At 46.0% G+C, this 13,114-nt stretch overlaps 1 protein-coding gene across 2 annotated transcripts; it reads right to left on the reverse strand.

Moving 5' to 3' along the window:
- Positions 1-310: 310 nt before the first annotated feature.
- bicra (BRD4 interacting chromatin remodeling complex associated protein) lies at positions 311-12,428 on the reverse strand. Of its 2 annotated transcripts, XM_072392014.1 has the most exons (15): positions 11,521-12,428; positions 10,444-10,489; positions 10,298-10,343; positions 9,758-9,823; positions 7,439-9,505; positions 7,075-7,260; positions 5,302-5,925; positions 4,723-4,903; positions 4,526-4,623; positions 4,265-4,399; positions 4,103-4,152; positions 3,866-4,014; positions 3,690-3,784; positions 3,486-3,588; positions 311-3,390 (listed from the first exon to the last, which is right to left on the reverse strand). In XM_072392014.1, the coding sequence occupies exons 1-15, from the start codon at positions 11,531-11,533 to the stop codon at positions 1,541-1,543; spliced, it is 5,709 nt and encodes a 1,902-aa protein (XP_072248115.1). In that variant the 5' UTR covers positions 11,534-12,428; the 3' UTR covers positions 311-1,540. The 2 variants fall into 2 exon arrangements, with proteins under 2 accessions (XP_072248115.1, XP_072248116.1); XM_072392015.1 differs by lacking the exon at positions 9,758-9,823 and having other exon boundaries at positions 3,486-3,591; positions 11,521-12,427.
- Positions 12,429-13,114: the final 686 nt, after the last annotated feature.

A 13,114-nucleotide genomic window follows, 5' to 3' on the forward strand; every position in this document is an offset into this window, starting at 1 on the left:
ATCATTAAATGTACAGCAACATGCCAGATATTTACAGATGTGACTGTATTTTCCCTCCCATTTAAAACTTTTTTGCTCCTCCCAAATGTGGTGAGCTGTCTCAGCAACGAAATATACAAACCAGCTCCACTTTTAAGCACCACCTGCTGGCTGCCTGCTGGAGAACACACCCCACCGTGGCCACCATTTACACCATCCCCTCCTGACTATCATACAGCACTGTTGGTCATCATTAGTCATCCAAAGGAATGTGCCCTCAAGGCAAGGAATCACAGTCTAAACTGCTGGAAAAGACCAGAGAACTCAGATAGTTTCATAAAAGAAGCAAGGTTTAATTTACAGTTTTACTAAATGTACATTTCTTTTTAAAAAGTGTCATTATACACAATAAATACAATACAAAAATTAATCTGTAATACTATACTTCAAATTCTCTTCCGGTCTTTTTGTACATTATTATTGTTCCTTTTTTTCCATTTCGGCGCTTGTGCTGTGTTTGAATTGTCCACCAGGCCTAAAAGAGACTAAACTCACAGGAGGCAGGGATACAGCGGCAGAGAGCTGAAGAAAACAGACTGAGTACACAGAAAAGCAGTGAAAACTGGCCTGACCCCTGCTGACTGAAATGCATAATGTCATAATGTGGCATCATTAGCAACAACAGGTCAGGTGTGTGTGGAGGTGTGGTCTTAAAACAAAAACCTAGAAAATTCTGACATTGGGAGCTGAAAACAACTCAATTTCCTTACAAGTTCATCGACATCCTGACATCATGGTGTTACAGTATCAGAGAGCAGTCAAAAAGAAATTCATTTTCTTTACGTGTTTTACTTAATATTAGATGACGCCGGTATGAAATGCAGAAATGATGGAGGCTGAGGCTACTCAATCAAAGATAAAGAGCGCATTGTGTCTAGTGTAAATGAGCCTTCGGGTTTACCTCAACTACACACTGAAAGTAGTCCTGATAAAGAGTTTTACTGCATTAACATGTGCTGTTTGTATCTGTAGAGCAGCACTATCTTTGTGATAAGAGTCAAATATGCAAGGTACAAGAACACAATATGTATGGTAACCTTTTACAGTATGAAACTGTTTAAACAAGCTGCCTGATGCTCAGTGGGACACAATTTAAACCAGAAGATGAACCATTGTGGTGCTCAGGCCACATGAAAGGAATGTATAAATACTGAAAGAAATAAAAAAGAAAGAAAGAAAAGTGAAAAAGAAAGATAGAATTAGAGGACAACCTTTGACAATTTCATCTTATTACTCAATGTGTGTGTTTGATGGAACATATTAAAAAAATGTCAGGCATATTCAAGTCTGTAATTCACTGTTTTACCACACGTATTCCACCAAAAGGGATACTTTAGACTGTAAATGATAAAGAAATGTCTGGACAATTCAAATAGACAAACAAAGCCAACGCAGCTGGGCAGAGCAGTACAGTGATACTGTTTTCACAGTGCCTCCTTCCCTGCCTCCTAATCCATCTTTTAGTTACCCCTTGTCAGTCCAGCCTGGGGCTGAGGGGCTGTTATCTGCTTTGAGTCTGGGGCACCAGGCTGCCATTGTGGCCACGGCCACCGACCTGAGGGTGCTGGGCCAAGGAGGACGACGAAGAAGCAGAGGAGGAGGGTGGGACTGAAGGTCTATGGGACGAGGCTGCCAAATCTCCCGGGCGCTGACTTTGGTGTTGGTGGGACCTGCTGTTGCCCCCCTTTATGTGATGCCCGCGGGCGGGGGGCTCCTGCTGCAGGTTTAGGATGCTGTCTATGGCGCACTGCAGGTGCTCGTTCAGAGAGTCATCCGGAGGGCTGCCACTGGAGAAGCTGGCGTTATCCATGTCAGGAGAGTCTGACTTACAGCGTTTGGCAGGAAGCAAAGAGTCGCGTGTGAAGGAGGACTCTGGAGAGGGGGGCCCGGGGGCATGCTGGTCCATTCTGAATGTCCCTCCTGTCCTATGTTTATTCTTTCCACTCGATCTCTTGTATTTACTTACATCTGTCTCTTGGTCTGTGTGCTCCTCCCCTCTATCCTTTGCCCCCTCTCTGTCTCGAAGCAGAGGGAGATGATGGTGTGGCGTGGTTTTGATACTCCGGTGAAACATTTCATTCATTTTGTCCAGCCCCTGCATTGTACTCCCTAAATGGCCGGTGTCGTGGCTCAGCTCTGTGTGAGTGTTTAAGGCCTCCCTGTCTCTTTTCTCTACCTTCACACTGGCTATCACTGTCCGCTCAGAGGGAGGCGTTGAGGCGTCATGCCTTGGGGGTGATGGTGTGGCTCTGGGGTAGGACAAACTTTCATCTCCTCCACCTGGGACACCAGGTCTGACCCTCGGACTAACATTTTCCCGGTAGGTTTTTCGAAGGGGCAGGCGGCAGGTTGTCTGAGAGGGAGTGGCAGTGGAAGCAGGGTTGTGTTTGACACCACCCAAGTTGTGGTGATCCAACGTCCCATTCATCTGAGTGGAGGACGAGGAGGTGGATGACGACCAAGTGTAAGAAGAGGAGGTGGAGGATGATGGGGCTGCACTAGGGGGAACATTACCTCTCAGTGGTGGGTTAGATTGAGTGGTTGCTGTAGCAACTGAAAAGCCAGAGGAAGCAGTGCATACGGGGGGCTGAGTTCTGATGACGGTGGAAGGAAGAGTCGATAAAGGGTGGGACTTTGCATGTGGCAGAGCAGCTTCGGACTGAGGCTGAGCCTGAGGCTGGGACGTGGACTGACTGCTCAGCTGAGGTTGTGGTGTGTGCACTGGGTCCAAGGCGGTGTTGTGGACCACCTTGCTGAAACCCGTCTGATCCTGCTTGATCTTTAGCTTTAAGCCAATTCTCCTGCGAGCCTCGTAGGTTTTCATCGGCGGTTTGCTGGTTCGCTGCGGGAGGGCGTCGTCATCATCAGCTGCTTGAGAGTTTGAGGTCGGAGAGGGGAAAGAGGATGGTGCTGCTGGAGCACGACTGAAGGTGGAGCTCTGGTTGATGGGTTCAGCCACTGGCTTGACCGGTGTAGCTGCAGGACAGCTGGTCGACCAGGACACAGACGCACCACTTCCACCCTGCTTTATGACCAGTTTGGTAGGGGGGAAAGGGGAAAGGGAGGGCGGGGCAGGAGCAGGAGCAGGAGCAGGAGGTGGAGCAGGAGCAGGAGCTGGAGCTGGAGCTGGAGCTGAGACAGGAGCAGGAGCTGGTGCAGGTGCAGGTGCAGGAGGAGGAGGGGGAGGGTTTGGGGCAATGTTTGGAGGAGGGGCTGAGGCAGGAGCTGGAGGTGCTGGAGCGGGGGCAGCAGTAGAAGCACCTCCACTCAGTGAGGAAAGCTCAGCAGATGATGATTCTTGTTGGGATGAAACTACACTCTCCAACATTCGCACACTTGCCACAAACTCCTCTGCAGGGACATAAACAGTATCATATCATTACCAAACACCTACTTTATACCAAGACAACCACAAAAATGTGAAGCCACAGACAGTGCTGGGGTACCTGGTCTCTCCTTGGCCAGGATCCTGTCCTGATTCAAAGCAATCTTCTCCTCCTGAATGAACATCCTGTCGATCATCACCATCTCTGCCGAGGGGCCAAGTCTCTGCTCATGTTCAAATGCCCAAAATATTCAGTTCAAAATCAATTCAGGACAAAGCGGATAACAGTGATGCTCACAGTGAAAGTGTTAGTTTATAAACTTACTTTCGACTCTGCAAAGAGTAAGTAACGATATTTATCCACCATGGCCTGGGTCCTTTTTAGCAGCTGGCAGGAGACCCTCTCAAATTCATCATCCACTGCAACGAGCCCAAATGTTTATGAAGACTGTGCAAACAAAACAGTGTGTCTGCAGCCCGGGAAAGTGTGCGGTGCGTTACCTCTCTGATAATCTTGAGAGGAGTTGGCAGTTCCCTGGTAGAGATGGTAAGGCAGCAGTCTGTGCAGTGTGTCCTCAAATGAGTGGAAAGGGGCACTGTAGTTGGGGTGAAGCACTGAACCCTGATGTTTCCTTAGCTGTTCTAGCATCCTGCAGTGAAGCACGGATACACAAACCGGTTTTTAAAGAAAATGCTGAAGAAAAATGGCAGAAATAAGTCCTAACCTGCGGCATTTACCTGGCCTCTTTACTGGGCTCTGCACTGAAAGGCATCTTCACTGTAGTTATCTGTGAGGGGAGCAAACAGATGAAAAACAACAGTTAAGATTTTAACACTGCAGCTCAAATATTAGAGGGAAGCTTTCAGTGTCCGACTAACATGGAGCAACGGCCTCTTTACCTGAGGTTGGACCGGAGCTGGGGGCTGAGGAGCAGGCATTTGAGTAAGAGGAGCTCCTAGCACTTGTATCTTCATCCCACCTTTCCCCAGGGACATCCCTCCAACCGAGCTGATCACTCCTGGCTTTGGCTGAACCTGTAGAGAAATTTGGAAAGAAATTCACAAAAATACTGTTTTGAATTTTTTTCTGAAGAGTGGGGAAAGGAATAATAGCTCAACAAGACACACCTTTGAGTGGACTGGCTCTGTAATGTCACCTACCTGTGCAGGCTGGGTAAGGCTGGCAGGAGTGACAGGCTGATTTACCATTGCTCCAGCTGGCCCTTGGCCTCCTGAGAATACCTGTAAGTCACTTGTTGCTAAAATAAGAAAGAAAAAAAATCATTAGAAGGAGAAAGTCTTCGAGGCATATTCTCGGTCCTCTTGTTTTGCCTCACAGGCTGTAATTGGTGTCCAACCTGTAACGGGAGTTTTGACGAGCACCGATGTTGGCTGTAGGATTGAGGGAAGCTGAACCGGTGCATCGGTGCTGGCTGATGATGCAATCACCACTTTCTCAACAGGCACATCTTGCTGGGAACTGAACTGACTGGTGGCTTGAGGATGAGATTTGGCCTGTAGCATGATGTTCTGCTGGACCTGAAAAACACATTCAAGACATTTTGCTTACAAGAAATGTTGCTTTTGAAGCATTTTTGGACCCTCAATTTACACTGATAAGTTGATCATAAAGTATTTAACTCAAGCTGTCAATAAGAATGTAAAAAAATACTGAAGAAAAATGCACACTGTATGGAAAGGGGTGACCTGTGGGCTGTTTTGCATTCTTTTATAAACAATCAACTGAATCAGACATTAAGAAAATGAGCAACTCTCTATATAAACCACATCTATTTCCTTCTACACCAGTAATAAATATATTCTAAAAAGTGGCATACAAAGCCAAAGTACTGAAGGTGATTTAACAGGCAAAATCATCTACTGTATGCAAATTCTCCAACACAACTTCAATAAGAGCAGTGAAACGTGCACGGCACCTGGTGAAGCTTCTCCAGCAGCTGCTTCTGTTGAGGCGAGGGCTGATTGATGGATGACAGGGTCTGAATTTGTGCTCCTACTACTTGCAGATGGTGTTGCTGCCCTGCTGTAAGGCCCTGAATGGGAACCTGGGTTTTCACTACAGAAGTAGCACAAGCACCAACAGGAGGTGCGGTAAACTGGTGCTGTGCAGGTGGTGCAGGAGGAGGCTTGGGTGACTGTGACACCGGAGGCATTTCCTGTTGAAAGGGAGCGGGCTGCGAGGCCGGCCGTGGCAAAGGTTGAAGCTGTACTTGAATGTGTGCCTGTTGGGGGGGTGTCTGCTGTGGCTGACCTTGCGGAGCAGGTTTGGGGGACTCTGCGATCTGGTTGTGGACAATGAAGAGTTGAGGGTGAGATGAGGGTGTGCATGAGCGTGAGGGAGTTTGAGACTGGGGCTGAGGCTGAGAGGGAGGACGTGACTGCTGTTGATGGTGCGGTGACTGGATCTGCTGGCTCAGAGTGAGAGGAGACTGGGAAGGCTGAGGACTTTCTGCCACTGGGGGCGTAGTGGCATGAGTGGTCAAAGCCGGCGAGGGGGACATGCTCTGGATCTTTAGAGGCTGCTGAGATCCACCTGAGGCCTGCAATCGAATCACAAAACATCAGTTCGCTGTTGTTGTTTGAAGAATGCGAACATTTCAACCACACAAGAAGCTTAAACCCACACACATTTAAAGTTTGCAGGCATACATGTTATAATAAATATGATTCAAGTACAGGATCCAAGACTGAACACAGAACAGGGCTGGGCGACATGGCTTCTTCACAATTTCATGTAGCGTAAATTTCATACATTTTGGCTTGAAAAATGCAATTGTTTAAGGATTAAATCCCCCTGAATAGACTTGTATTAAAATGATCGCCCAACCCCAGGTTACACAGACACAGCTCAAACAACAAACAAAACAAAAGCAAAGTGTTAGATTTAAAAATCTAAAAGGTGCTGAAGTAAAAGTAGTAGAAGCTCACTGATTGGTTCTTTTCTAGCGTTTGAGGCGGATTATTCATTAAAGTCAGCAATGATTATTTGGTGAGCCACAAGGAAATAGTGTTGACAAAAGAAAGATCTGTGGGAGTGTGATGGTAAATTAGAGGGTGATCTGGAGACTTTGAGGAGGAGTGTCAGGGGACCGGGTCATTTTTGTTTTGGGGGACATTGCATTGGTCAAACTAAGGATTAAAAAGAGCGATGACAGTGTAAAATGAGTCAAAATGGGAAGGGCAAGATAGCGAGGAGAGCTTGATTGATTAGTCATCTGTCAGTAATGCAGCAGATGAAGGTGAGTTGACTGAATTTGACCAAGCAGTTAGTGCAGAGGTGCACCAAGGACTTTTGCATTTCTTCAGTTAAGGAGGAGCATGTTTTTGTATGCTGTTGCAAAATACACAGATGGATGTGTAAGATGAAAACAACAAGAAATCAGACAGACAGCACCCGATTACCAGTCCCAAATTCCACAGAGGTTCATAGAGAAAAAGAATCCAAATGACAGTGGCTGACAAACAAAAGGTGTGGACAACTGGAATGATCATGCCATAACAAGTAATGAAGCAATGTCAGAAAAGCACAGATGCCGCAAGCAAAGGAATCATTTTTTGCACTTTTTGCGCAGCGTATGTGAGAGCTGTGGAAGCAATGCGTGATGGGGAAAGGTAAGAAAACCTAACATTGTTGTGGCAGCAGCGGCAGCAGCAAGTGGGTGGGGCTCAACATAAAGGGGCATTTCTACCTTTACCACTGCTGTCATGTGGGAGGGGCCAGGGGAAGGGCTGTGGCTCTGACCCACCCAAGAGTCAGTTAATTGGCTGTCATGGACAGCAGGGGCCGCAGTAGTGATGCTGTTGCTGCTGACGATTACAGACGCTGGTACGCCCACAGAGGGGGTTGACCCATTCTCTGTTTGATGGTGCTGCTCCTGATAGTACAATTACCATTTTAGGACGAGGAAGGGAGGGAGGAAGGGGTTTGGAGGGAATGGGGAGTAAAATAGTAAACCAAAGAGGTCAAACCAAGATATCACTCCATGCATGTTATTCATTTTTAAGACAATGTTAACACAAGAGAAGCAAAAATGCTAATAGAGGTACACTGACCTGTTGTAGGAACATCTGCAGAGACTCCTGGCTCAGGATCATGCTTGAGCCCTGGTTGGTGAACAGTAACCTCCCTGGACTGTGCTGAGCCTGAGGGGGGACCAGCCCCACTGCTGTGACAGAGGAGGAGGTAGACACGGACATGGACGGAGAAGAGGAGGGTACTGTGGAAGCAGTGGAAACAGTGGCAGCTGGCTGCATTGTAAGGATGGAGGTCTGTGGTACAAGTTGTTGAGTGGGATGAGCAGCCTGTTCTGTGGAGCTTCCCAGCACAGCAACAGTCTCTCCAGGCTGGCCTTGAGCCATTGTTGCTGCACCTGTACTGCTGGGGACTCCACCTGGCTGGGGCTGCAGGGCTTGCTGAAGGCTGACAGCGGGGCTCAGTCCCTCCACCTGACTCAGCATGGTCAGGGAGTTCTGGATAGGCATGCCCTGTATAACCGTCTGGGCATGACCTGAGACAGTGTGTGTCTGTGTCTGACTTTGAGTCTGAGCTAAAGAGGCAACAGGCATCTGAAAGAGGGTAGGTGTGCCCATCTGGCCAGACTGGAGCTGAATGGATCCAGAGAGAATGTGAGCCCCAGGATGGCCCTGCGAAGTCAGCATTTGACTCAAGTTGATGTTCTGATTTGCAGTTAAAATCTGGTTTGCGATGAGCTGTCCACCAGGACCCTGACTCGTTATGATGTGCCCCCCAGGGTGCTGGGCCAGGATCTGCCCACCTGCCTGCAGTTGAGGCAGGAGAAACTGGTGGTTCTGACCTTGAAGAACAGTCTGAGATGGAATAACGATGCTGCTTGGTTGGTTTAACAAGTGTACACTCAGGGGCTTTCCAGATGGTTGTGCCGTTTGTTGCTTGAATAGGGTTTGTTGAAACTGAGGGCTTTGCGTTGTAGCTTGAGTACTCAGAACAACGTTAGAGCCTGGCTTTCCTGTCAGGAAGGCTACATTCTGAGCAGCAGAAACTGGAAGCTGTTGCAGCCCAAGAGCCTTGTGGGCATCGTTTTGCAAGGCCTGGGATGCTGGCTGCTGCTGCTGCTGCTGCGGCTTGAAGAGTTTGGATTGAATGGTTCCCCCCTGGGGAGGTTTAGGCTGAATGGGTGTTGGTGTGCGTTGGATGATCACGTTCTGCATGATTTGGCCTTGAGTTTGCGTCTGGGGTCCCACTCCTGAACTTAGAGGGGTGCTTCCAAAGCCCACAAGCCCAGCAGGAGCAGTCATTGTACCCCCACTGCTGCTGTTTGTGCTGCTGACACAAACAGCTGGTCCATTTACAGCTGGAGATCCCAAAGTGGCTTTGTTGCCTTGGATCAGAAGTCCACCTCCTGAACCTCCAAGCCCTGTCTGAGAAGCAGCTCCTGATACCTCTGACCCAGACTGGTGCAGCTGGTATCCACCCATAGCTTTAGCCAGTATTTGCTGCCCAGACTGATTGATCATGACTGTAGGCTGACCCACAACCTGAATCTGTCCAATACCCAAATGTCCAGACTGACTCCCATTAGAAAGAGCTTGGAGACTTGAAATGGGTTGAAGTGTCACATTTCCCAGGCCGACTTGCTGCATAAATGGCTGAACACTGATGGCCTTGTTCATGACTTGGGGTTGGAGCTGAAGGCCCTGCTGAGCAAGTACCGACCCCAGCATGTCAGCTGTGGCATTCGGAGGCGTAGCCGTGGTGCTCGGGGCTGACCCAGGGAAAATCGCTGCTGTTCCCCCAACTCCAATGCCTACACCAACAGCAGTGCCTCCAACCCCAGCCAGGCTGGCATCAGGCATTGCCTGAACCACCTGTGTGAGGCCTGGAATTCCAAAGGAGCCCAGGTCCAGCTCAGCGTCTGCCTCCTGTAAGCTTTGCTCTGTGATGTTGGCCTCAGCCAAGCTCTGTTGCAGGATGTCACATGGCTCATGATTTGTCCCAATGCCGTTGCTCCCACCTTCTCCACTTGGAGATCCACCCAGGATGTCATCATCCTCAAGGAAGTCCAGGTCAACACTGACTCTGGGCAAGCCTGCCGACTCATTGGCCGACAGCTGGACAGCAGGCTGGACCTCTGGAACATGTCCCTTCAAGCACAGCAGAAGAGGAAAGAAGTGAAACCAGGAGATGTATGAATAATGATGATTAGATGTGGCAAGGACTGCAACTGAATTAACACAGAAACAGACATGAAAAGCCCACCAAAACATTTTGTCGAATGGCTGCAAATCAAACCTCATCAAGTGAAAACATGTTAGTGGAAAGGGAGGGGATTTAGAGATGCATGCAACATAGATGGATAGACAGCAGCAGGAAGAAGATTGGGGGATTTTACTCACCCCAGTGGTAGAGAAGAATGAGCTGGAGGGGTCACTCGAACCATCCAAAAGGTCGTCAGTGTCCAACTACAGACACACCCACCAAGGATAGGACAGACAGAAACCAAAGGCACCCAAACCAGCAGGCAAAAGTAACCAGGAAGGAGAAACATACAGACCATCAAAACAGAGGAGGGCAAGGAAAGGGCAGAGTTTAGAGAACCCAAAATGTAAAGAAACGGTAAAGAGATAAGCGACAGAGGAACAAAATGATAGGAATAACTCGGGAGGAGTCGGGAAGCGTTAGTATTAGCATTTCTCATTTTGTGAATAAGCAATACAATGCAGTCCAAAAGCAAAGACACTAATTAAGCAGAGGAAGCCATAAAAGAGTAAATGAGAGCAGTGAGGGATGCAGGTTTTAGTGTGCGTCGACATGTGACCCAAAAGTGACTTTAGTAGAGAATCACCAAAACATGAACAAGTAGCACTTCTAATACAGATTTTTTTTAAGCAAAAGTTTTCAAACTTCTTTCACTCTTTATCCCCTTTATTACTTACATGGGTCTCAGATCCATGAAGAAAGTCATTGAGAGCTTCTGGGTCACTGTAGGAGAAAACAATGTGATTTAGAATCTAAATGATCGATGGTTGAACAGTTTGTGAAAGTATCAAACTGATCTTTCACTGGGTCAGAACTGACTTACCAAATTACATCTAGAAGGCACCTGCCGTCTTCATCATCCATGACAACTGTTGATGATAGAAAAGCTTTTTAAAGTATGTGTACAGTTATACTTCTATGATAAGGCTATCATAGCAACATCACGTGATTAGAATTGTTTGTTTTTTTCATTTCTAGTTGTATTCACACAGAAATTTAGCACAACTAAAGGTACCGTTTAACGTGAAGATGTTTTCCAAATGCTTCTTTGTCTTAGAATGATTAATATCATGTGGTTATGCATTATTAACAACCATTTTGTTGTCAAAAATTTAAATATTCATTGGATTCTTTCAGCAGGCAACTGAGTCAGTGACATTGAGGACACATTTAAAGAAATACAAATAAGAGCAATGATTACTAAACTGTACCACAAGCAGGAAAATAATAATGAAGACAATAACAGACATCAACCACTGAAAAGCTTATACTGATCCACTAGCATCTATTGTCAAATATCTTCCGTGGAGGACAATCATTTAAGGGGATAATTATTTTCCAGTGTTGATTCTCAACGACACATAAAACCAAAGAAAACCACAAAAAAAGACAACAAATATTCCCATTTCTTGTTTTCAGATTTCTAGTCTTCTGTATCACAAGCAACTATCACAAGTACGACTTTTTAATTACAGCGTCCTCAGGTCCCAATAATGTTATTGTTATCTGTTACTTTGAAGTGACTCTTTCATATGCTGATCTAAAATGGTTTTGTAATCAAATAACTGTCCAAACAATATTTATCACACATTACATATAGAAAAACTAACAACTGATGCCAAGATATAAAGGAAAACATTGCTTGTTTGTTTTTTAACGTTCATATTGAAAGCAATGACTGGTAACATAACTGCAGACAGAAATCTGTAGGTCGTGTAAGAAGAAAACAACAACTACACTCACACACACACACATATATATATGTATACATTTATGTATACTTACATATATGTAAAATAATGACCGCAAAGTTTACAGTTCAACACATCAGCCCATTTTCATTATGATTTCCAACATGTCATCTTTTCAGCTACACACCAAATAATATTTTTTTAAAAACCTGATGTGGTCATGAAGTCATCCAAAGATCAGGCAGAACTTACATTTGCAAAACACCGAGAAACAGCAAGAACACAACAAACTGAAAACGCGCGGTTTTCGCACCGCCGAGAAAGATTTCGTGTGGGCTCTCGCTGAGTTCACCACAAGTAACAACAACAGTGCATATCGCCTGTTACGACATGAACACAGCAAAGTGCTTCCACTTCAATGCGGTCATATTACCGACAGTTATGAAGGAAACCCGGTTGCCGCTTTGAGGAGGTAGCGGATCGTAGCCATTGCTCGGTTAGAGCAGAACCAGTGCGCAGGATATGAATGGAGACTGCAAACGAATTGCTACATGCTAGCTGGTGTTTTCAAAAAGCTTTGCAGGCGTATTTTACCAATTACTCGCAACGCATAACATCTGACAGCCACATAGCTGACTTAAACCTCGAAATTAAATAAAGCTTCAATTTTAACACCCGGTTTCACCTCTATTTCCAGTCATTTTGATGCATCTTCGTTGACTTTCGTTAGCCTGGAAAGCTAACCTGCTAACCAGCTATCAACAATATTGAGACGTACAGCTAGCTTGAGCCTTTGACATTCAAAACAAACCACCGAGTGACACAATTTTAACACTCATATTGCCAAGCGGCGTCACAATTCAGCCAAGACAAAGCAGCATCGTCTGCTCAGAAGTGTAAACGCAACTGCGTAGCTAGCTATCGCTAATTGCAAGCAAAATATGAGTTAATGTTGGAATACTCTTGGATGAGGGGGGTATGCTTGGGAATTCGGTGGAAAATGAACATGTTTGCCGGGTCGTGCGGCAGTGTGCCGTTTCGATTGCGATCGCGGTGCAATTTGCGGCTTCTCCGCAGTTAGCGGATATTGCAGCTTTGTTACAGTTATTCGGATTAATAGAGAAATTGCTACATTGTAACAAACTCACCCGAGACGATAGAGGTGCAGGCAGCGCGGGGTCTCCAGGACAGCCTCGCACGGGCTGCTGTACAGGACCCAACTACAGCCAGGAAACAGGAGACTTCCGTTTTGCCTGATTGAAATCTGTGTCCATTATCGTAATGTACGTTTCTGAGGCTTGAACTTTCCCTGACGTTATAGCGTTGCAATGTTGTTTACCTTCCCCAGTCTCATGTGCTGCTCTTTGTTTTGAAACTAGAATCTAAGTGTGTAAAATGACAAGTTTGCGCAAGTGGGTATCGCTGAAATACCACAAAAGTCTACAGATTATAGTAAACAATCCTAACTAGAAAAAAAAAATTAAAAAGCGAAACTGCGAAACTGGAGCACTAGTTCACAAATGGTGAACTCTATTCAAGTTCAGTCAGACAAGCAGAGCGATACGAAATACCTACAGATACGATAGTAAACACAGAAGACGAAAACGACCACAAAAAATAAGCCCACCACAAAAAAGTTTAAAAAAAAATTCCAAGTATTTTCAAAATAATAAAAAATAACCACAAACTCAAACCATCACTGAGATTTAAGCAGCCAGCAACATAATTATTAATAACGAGAAAAAGAAAAGATAAAAGCTTATAATGTCTGTTAAGTTCAAATAACATTGGTTAAAATCTGCA

This window comes from Leuresthes tenuis, unplaced genomic scaffold, assembly GCF_036924035.1.
Source record: "Leuresthes tenuis unplaced genomic scaffold, fLeuTen1.0.hap1 SCAF_9, whole genome shotgun sequence".
NCBI classification, from domain to species: Eukaryota; Metazoa; Chordata; class Actinopteri; order Atheriniformes; family Atherinopsidae; genus Leuresthes; species Leuresthes tenuis.

Coding starts and splice junctions, on each gene's coding strand:
- bicra (XM_072392014.1), bottom strand. Junction 9,506..9,757: donor CATTCTTCTCTACCACTGGG/GTGAGTAAAATC, acceptor CTGTGCTTGAAG/GGACATGTTCCAGAGGTCCA. Junction 5,926..7,074: donor ACATGACAGCAGTGGTAAAG/GTAGAAATGCCC, acceptor ATTCGATTGCAG/GCCTCAGGTGGATCTCAGCA.